The sequence below is a fragment of the Pempheris klunzingeri genome, chromosome 21 (assembly GCF_042242105.1).
Source record: "Pempheris klunzingeri isolate RE-2024b chromosome 21, fPemKlu1.hap1, whole genome shotgun sequence".
NCBI classification, from domain to species: Eukaryota; Metazoa; Chordata; class Actinopteri; order Acropomatiformes; family Pempheridae; genus Pempheris; species Pempheris klunzingeri.
In genome coordinates, this window is record NC_092032.1 from 10176219 (window position 1) to 10184689 (window position 8471).

The window sequence follows — 8471 nt, forward strand, 5'->3', positions numbered from 1 at the left end:
AAATATACAATAACTGAAGCCCTCCAGGTGAACGGTCAGGTCCTCAAAAGCCGGAGCATCACCCTAACGTTTGATTTGCTGTTATTAAAAATGTATGTAATAACTTATCTTCTTGCTCAGGTCTGCTCACTCGCGCCAGGCCGGAGCAGACCTCTCTTCCACCCACCAACAATACAATAATTACCCTAATGCAACGTAGAGACCTTAACGCCCTGTACGCACTACATGTTAATCTGCACTATATGTAAAAACTTTGGGAATGTGTTTCTTTTTTTATTTTCTAAATTTTAATGTCAAACGGCTTGATATGTAAATAAATCAAAAATCTATAACTGAATGTGAATTACAGTGCAGCTCGCCTTCTTATCGAATGGCAGGATGCATAAAATCACAGATGGATCGCAAACAACAGCAATTTCCTTTAATGTCAGGTTTGACAGTGTAGGTTGATCTCATGCTGGATCACATCATTAGACTCTACTGCCTTTTTGGTATGTGATGATGCTGAGTTAATTGCATATCTTTGCACGAGCGCCCCCGCAACGAGGAGTTCATGCATACAAATGTTTAAGCTGGAAGTACAACAGGATGGAAAACAGAGCGATCACTCCACACTGGCCGCATGTACAGCAAACACATCAATAATAGTTATGTACATAACATTTTCTAAAATACCATAGGTACTGAGACGGTCTTTAACAGTGAAGAATGACAACTACTGAAGATGGAAGTTCCCTGGGCCTCTAAATCACACAGCTGGAAATGAAACCTCGACAAAGAATTTTGTTCACAGTCACCGGCTGTTACATGTGATTACGACTGATGTACAGTGAGACCAAATGTTACGGATGGTGAACTGGGGCATCTAAATGAGGAGGAGCGTCGTCTCTGCCTCTGTCTTTACAGCAGGTTTGTCGCTGAGCATCACTCAGTGACACTGGCAGGTTATGGAGGCATTGGCAGTGATGAAATCTTACAGTGAGGCTGGAAAGGATGAAGAAGCCCTCCATGCTTAATTCTTCATTTACACTCCTTTCTTTTTACATCAGATGGAGCTGAAGGAGATGAGAAAAGGAAGTTGCATCAGATTATTGAAATTCCCCATCGTCTGGTGCTAACACATGGTACCAGGTTTGGTCAAAGGGTGACCTGGTCCTAATTAATCTCATATTTATTAAGAATTTGTTGATAGAGATCTGAATGGTATGAAAGTTATTGGAAGGAAAAGACGTGTAAGGTTGGTAAAGTGCACTAAAGTTCCTGAATATGAGTCATGTGACAAAACTTGGCTGGACGCAATACACTGGGAAAGCAATGGCTCCTTTAACCAAGTTTTCCCCTGTCGACTTCCTGAAATGCTGCTTGATTTCCTACAGTTTAAATAAATCAAATGGAGTGGACTGTCCACATACTTATATTAATAATTGTACTGATAATAATTAGCGAAAAATCATTAAAAGATTATCAAAAGTAATCCTGTCACAATGTCAAAGATTAAAAGTAAAAGAAAACAGTGCATGAACATCTTTAAGTTTGTGTTTGTTCTGGGATAAAATAAATTAAAACCTATTGGGCATCAGATCCTTTACATTTCAACCGAATCTTCTAGTCCTGTCACTTTTCACTAATGACAATAAAAATAAAAGCACATTTCAAAAATACACAAGCTTTGTTCAAACTCATTCAGAGGGCCGTGAGGATTAGTGACACTACAAGGCGGACGCAAGGCTGAGTGGACGAAGCGTTGTTAGGGTGATGTCGTGTTTCCACGGCGGCTGGTGTGAGATGTTTGCAGGATGCGGGGTGGAAAGCTGATGTGATGGTTTTTTGTTTTCCCACTTTTACAGTCGTCGTCAGGTGCAGCAGGTCCTTCCCTCTCTGCGAGGGTTCATACAGTACATCATGCTGGTGTGGCTGAAGCTAAAGTGACAGACAAAGCTGGCACGGTGGCCTTTTCGCGAGCATCCCACAGACGCTCCTTTGGTCCTTTAGCAGTTGTTAAAGCAGGGCGCAGGGCTGGCTTGCAAGCGGAAATGTCAGGATCAGTATTGCTGGTCAATTCTATGCGGGTGGGCCTTCAGTTAACCTCTATGACTGAAGTAGTAAAATATAAACAAAATACTCTTAAAACACTTCTTCTAACATTCTCCCACTATAAATGAACTTCAAGTTCCAGTAGAGCCCTCCAAGGCAGACTTTTTAAAACATTAAATATGCCAGAAGTTCCCAGAAATAAGGCTTTCTCTATTTGACATAAAATAGAAATCCTGACCTTCAGATCTTTAAAAATAATGTATACTCATGATGCATTGCTCCCTATAATCTCTACAAAGGAATTAGCTTTTTCCCTCATCTATTAGCAATCCTCTGTCATTTTCCCAGGCATAAACAGAGTCCAAACCAAGTCTTTACTATGCCAATGGCACACTGGCCTAATTGTGCGTTCAGTGAAAAGTGTCTCCCAAAGGAAGGAAATGCAACCTTGTCCTCTTCCCATTTGCACTGAAACTCAAACCCCCCTGACTCTGCTTGTGTTTGAGGGAGGTAAAAAGAAAAAAAAGAATACGAGCCTTCACTGGTGAGAAAGACACTCAATCTCCACTTTGTGGTTTGTTCAGCCACGGGGAGCAGCAAAGACGAGCGAGGCCAAACCGTGCATGAGACAGAGGGAGAGTTAAGAGTAGCTCAGTGAATTTAGCTTGAACTAATGGCCAGATAGAGGAGAAAATGGAGTCAACACTGGTAAAGATGCGAAGAGTCACCTGACTAAACAACAGTGAGGATCTGTAAGTTTGGAAGAGGTTCATTTTAAACTCCATCTTGGGAGAGGCAGTGGTAATGCCACAACAACGAAAGCTACGCTGATGAATGTCATTGCCATTGGGTACAGATACAAGTCAAGGTCATCCATCTTTTCCAAAACTTTAACCACTGGATTGTAAAAGCAGGTCCCATCCTAAACCGACGGTTTACCCAAGGGCAACATTTCATCGTACATGCTCTAGGCAGGGAGTGCGGGCATTTCGGCTCCCAGCAGAGGGCTGGGTCAGCGGGGGTCAGGCAGAGTTATCTGTTGGCTTTGTATTTGGACTTGCTGGCGTCACGTGGCTCTTTGCTGGGGTTGCTCCAGTCGTCTGCCTCGGGGCTGGTCTTGTAATGCCGCCACGCCGACTTATTGAAGACAGGCAGGCGCTCAAAGGACTCACTGGACAGGGCCTTTAAATGGAGGAACAAAAGAAAAACATGAGCCAATAAGGACTTACTTTTAGCTGTCTAAAATCTAAACAAAAAAACAACTCTCATTTGCCTGAGGACAAGACACAACATGTTAATTATTGAGCCTTAGAGGTTCTCAGATTTTAACTTTAACTTCAGCCAGGAAACAATTCCCCAAAATGTGGAACTATTCCTGTAAACTCTGACGTAGCTGTGCATAATGTCTTTGGAGGGCAGACAAACCATTACAACACACTCCACATGTGACTAGCTCACTTTACCTTCAGATAGATGACAGCGTCGGTGCCCACGCCCTCCATGGAGTAGAGTTTCAGATCCCCCTGGAAGTATCGGGCATACAGCCTAGAAATGGGCAAACCGTAGCCAAAACCAGCCTGGATGGGGGAGGGAGAGCGGCGGAATGTAATTTCCCAGATGTCATGCCGTATGTAACTAATGCATTGGCTAAAAAAGGGTCGAAATGGTCACAGGGGTCAATACTCATTAGATTGTGTGTGTGTGTGTGTGTGTGTGTGTATGTACCAGAGGGACAGCTCCAGGCTCCAGGCTCGGTGTGGGGGCAGTGGAGTACATGTAGTTGAACAGACGGTCTATCTTCCTCAGAGGAACTCCTCCTCCTCTGTCGCTGATCTGAGGACGGATAGTGGGTTTGAGATTTGAGCCGAGGCCAGAGGGAGACGAGAAGCTCTAAAAAACTGTGTGTGTGTGCTTGTGTCTGACTTACCTTTATGGACAGATCCTCTTTGCCCAGAGTGACTTTGGCCTTTACTGGTGGAAGCCCCTCTTTACTGTTCTCGTGAAGCTCCACTGTGGCTCTCATTGAGTTCTACAAACACCCACAGAGTTCAACAACTCAGCTCAGCACAATTCCTTACAGAATTGCAGTCACATTACCATTTAATTGCATTTAAAGAGCGCCAAACTAGCTAGGTTAGCGGCTCTGCTCACCTTGAAGAGCTCAAACAGCATGTGGAACAGATGTGACGGCACATACACCGCCTGGATGGGCTTTTTAGGGGCCTTCACTGGAAGACAAGAGAGAAAACAGGTTCCTCTGAAGTTAATGAGAAATGGCGAACACTGTAATCATCACAGCAGTACATTTGCACTCCAAAGCCACACCCACATGCTCTGAATAGACTTGGTAACAGACTACATTGTTTGACTACAGCAGTGTGACGGATTATAGGGAGAAACAGCACAAATGCATGAAGCAACAAAAGGAATATCTTACTGTTGAACTCTTCAATTTTCAGCTCAGGGGCGGCCAAGTAGTACTTCTCACACAGCATCTTGGCTGTGTCATAGGCATCTGATGAAGGAGGCAAAACAGCGTGAGTCAGTGAGGGCAGAACCAGCAGAATATGTGCACTGTTTATATTTGGATTCCTGCGACAGGTCACCAAAGCGGCTTCTGTTCCTCACGGGGTCACCGAGAGTGCAGCTTTGGATCCACGCTGCTGGAATTCTTTAGAAACCATCATTATGTAAACATGCCATAAAGCAGAAATCAACTCTTTGTTGATTGTGTTTGTTTGATTTGTGACTCGGCTGGTTTGATAGCACACCATTTCCTGTAAGAACTATGCAAATATTTGCAACAAAGATATCCAAACATTCCCACAGATAGAAATTACACTTCAGCGCTCAGGTGATTTTCGTGTAGGACCTCCTGTAACTCACCACTGACGACTTCGGCCACACTGCAGGTGGGATCGATACTGCCTATGTGTTTTGGATGGGCGGGGTTGGTGTCGTTGCCAAACAGGAGAGCTGCACGGAAAGACAAGTTGTCAGGAACAAGAATCAACTGGGAGAAACAGTATGCTTGTGATCCAAATAAGCCAAACAGGTTTTTTGGGTTTTTTTTTCCCCTTTAGACTCACTGTGCTGGTTGATGAGCATGCGGAAGGAGATGCGGTTGGTGTAGAAGCGGTCCAGGAAATACTGGATGTTGCTGCTGATGAAGGGGTCAAAGCCGAACTTCTCCTTGTACTCTATGACACCCTGAGCCATGGTGGGAACCACATCATTGTGCCGGTTACGGATCTCAATCAAGAGCTCCAGGAAACTGAAGAGAAAATAAAAAAATGTAATGAGCAGGAAAATACTGTAAAAAATATTCTAAAAATTTACATTGAGCCTTGAATCTCATGAACACACATATTTCTATCGCTTAATAACAATAGGGCCAAATTTAAAATCAAGATAATAGTCATTTGTAAGCCTTACGTCTCTTTTCTTGGACCCACATTGTTTTTGCTATGCTCAGTCAGGATGAATACCAAGGTTAATATTGCTCCTCTTTGTTCAGTGACCTGAACAATTCCTGTGAATGTGTTCTCTAAACAGACTGCCTTATCCGCATGCCTGTCTGTTTATCAGTCATGTGTGGCTGTTTATCACACAGGCATTGTTATAGTATAAATACACGCCGTTAGCGGCGCAGGCAGCAGAGATCTATGAGTACTAAAGGTATTAATTTCCTTAATGAATCACTAATTAAGGTGTTATCCACTCACTCATTCAGAGCGTGAGGGTCCTCTGGCTTCCTGTTCTCATAATCCAGCAGTTCCACAAAGCTCTGCATGTACCTAACGGAGCAAACACAGGTCAAAAGGCAGCTATTACACACTCTTAACAATACCTCCTATTGTCACCCTTATCACCTCGCAGCCATATAAAGTGTATCTCTCCAGGAGGTGTCTCACCATTTCTGCACCAGTCTGACGGAGGGCTGGCTGAGCAGGTTATCAGGAAGCAGGTTCACCTCCCTCATGGTGTTCGCCAGACGCACTGGCAGCTCCTTACGCAGGAACATGTAGGACGTTTTCTCACAGGCATTGTCCCTGCCTGAAAGAGAAATGAGCAGTGATTGTCAAAGACGCACCAATGAAAGTGAGCGGGATATCTGGAGCTCCTGGTGTCGCTGGCACTTTTGCTGTTAAGACAGGATTTAGTTTTTTTTCCTTTTCCAGTCTTACTATTAGTCATACTGGCTCAAAATCACCTATTATAAAACTTCTATTGTATCCTTTTAGTCAGCTAAGAAAACTGCCACAACTCTTGGACAAACCTTTCTCTCAGCAAATAGAGTTGCTGAGCTGAAAAGGTTTCCCAGTGATGAGAGATTTGTCAGATTAAAAACCATTTCACATGTGAACTTTTGTACCACAATGACTGGTAGAGAAAGTGAACGCACCAGCCTCAGTTTAAATTGAAGTATCTGGTTGGGAGCTTTGGTCAGTTTCAATTTTCAACCTTTAATTTGATACCTTTAACTCTGCTAACTGGCTGGAGCTGTGTTTACCGTCCGCCGCTTTTAGCTTGAACTATACAAGGAAATCATAAATTGTGTTACCCACCAGAGAGAGAGGGGCGGGAGTGAGGGGTTCATGGCGAGGTTAGTGGGATTTATGTTTTCGGTCAGCGTAAAGTTAAATGCATTTCTCGAAAATGACTCTGTGGAAAAAGACCTTACATTTTTACATCCTTAACTCAACCTAAATGTGACACATACAGTCTGCAAGTAGCCCGGACTCTTATGTGTGCATGTGTGGGAAGAAAAAACACTAAACACTGAGAAAATCTGTTGGGGAAATGCTTGCAGGTTCTCCCTGCTGTTAAAAACAGAACAATGGTTAAGTCTTCAAGTGCAAATCCTCAAGTGCAGGCAGAATAAAAGGAAATGTCTCATCATCTCTGCTCAAAGGGGAAGCTTCCCCCTGATTCAGCAATACAAGAGGGAGGGTTCATAAAGGACAATGTGGGGTAGTGAAAACACCAAATCCTGACTCAGCTCTGGAACAGCAAACACACACTCTGCAGACGCTGACCATCCTTAAAATGATGTCTCACTCGTTCCCCTTTTGAAACACACAAACATGCTTCGTCCCGCTGTCCCTCTGACATGGACGCTTAGCATCCTTGCTGTGTTCCTTCATGCAAACAAGTGCTGCGTGCTTCCTGTGCCTCACATCCCATCCACAGCTGTAGAACAAATTACGTAACTGAGATGACTGCATTTAATCAGAGATGGATTAAGAAAAAAAAAAAGCCTTGAGTGCGGCTACCAACACTGTCATCTCTTTCAAGACTCATGGCATGCAACATCCATGTGTGTAACCCTACACTGCAATGACTCAAACTCGGAAACAAGCTCCTAAATGTTGACATAGAGGTGAACATGTGAGTGAAGCTTGTTGAGCAATTGAAAAGCTGGTGTAACAGGAGTCTGGGCGTCCATCCTTCCTGACATACGTGCTGCTGTGCCAGTCTGAGAGAGAAAGAATAGCAGCATGCATTAAGCAGTGTGTCACATGTCTGCTCATGCACATGCAGTTAGAGCTGTTATGGATGAGCTACTGAGAGTAAACACCGCATTTAAATGCCACATCCCATCATAACAAAGTCTAACGTTTCCTGGCAGCTTGAAGGAGACTTTGACTATTAATAACAGTCCAGCGCTTGCATGTGACACTTCAGATGCACAGAGATGGTGCGTAAAATGGGAAAACACAAGGAAGTATGAAGGCCCCCTGTTCGTCCTCCTCATCAGTTAGTCAATCCTTTAAGATGTCAGCCCCGCGCTGCTACTCACCGAAATCCAAAAACTGCTTAATGGAGAGCGGAGACGGCGAAAATCTGGAGTAATACTCGATTTTGGGATTAGTGTTTTTCAGCAGAGACACGAAGATCCTCATTTTGAGAGTTTAATGGTGATGCCTGGATGTGAACGTGAGAGTGAGATTCAGTGAGAACGCGACCATTTCATCCGCGGTACCGCTGACAGCCACCCGGACAGTCCTTCTCTCTCTTCGGCGTCCGCATCCGCCCCAGGCCGCGGGCCTCCGCTGGAACCCAAGCGAAGAGATAAATAAATGTCCATAAGGTTACATGATAGGACAGCGACTGTATGCTCCCAGCAGGGCTTCCTGGGTCTACATCGCTGTACGCTCAGAGTGGCTCAAAACAGGCAAGCTAGTCGGAATCTGAGGGCTACTTCCGGTTGTGTTTTTCCAGAATAAAACAACAGGCTAAGTATTGGGGGCGATAAATAAGAGGCACAGATAGAAAATTTAGTACCATTTTATTAAGAGGACACCCTTTGTAAATGGTGCATAATGTTTTGTTTAATGTTAATTTGCTAAACCCCTTTAGATCAGTATAACCCATTAACAAGAAAAATGTTTGGGTTGCCATGTCTTGAAACTCTCTGATCCTAATTCTGTTTA

At 44.0% G+C, this 8471-nt stretch overlaps 1 protein-coding gene across 2 annotated transcripts; it reads right to left on the bottom strand.

The window, feature by feature from the left end:
* Positions 1–406: 406 nt before the first annotated feature.
* On the bottom strand, positions 407–8218 carry pdk3a (pyruvate dehydrogenase kinase, isozyme 3a). 2 transcript variants are annotated; one of them, XR_011585863.1, is made up of 12 exons: positions 7838–8218; positions 5949–6090; positions 5760–5831; positions 5124–5308; positions 4921–5010; positions 4472–4549; positions 4186–4262; positions 3962–4063; positions 3760–3867; positions 3498–3611; positions 2997–3216; positions 407–1055 (listed from the first exon to the last, which is right to left on the bottom strand). XR_011585863.1 is itself a non-coding variant. In XM_070852658.1 (12 exons), exons 1-12 carry the CDS (start codon positions 7938–7940, stop codon positions 1021–1023), a joined length of 1227 nt encoding a protein of 408 aa, XP_070708759.1. In that variant the 5' UTR covers positions 7941–8218; the 3' UTR covers positions 407–1020. The 2 variants fall into 2 exon arrangements, 1 of the variants encoding a protein (XP_070708759.1); XM_070852658.1 differs by having other exon boundaries at positions 3096–3216.
* Between the last annotated feature and the right edge of the window lie 253 nt (positions 8219–8471).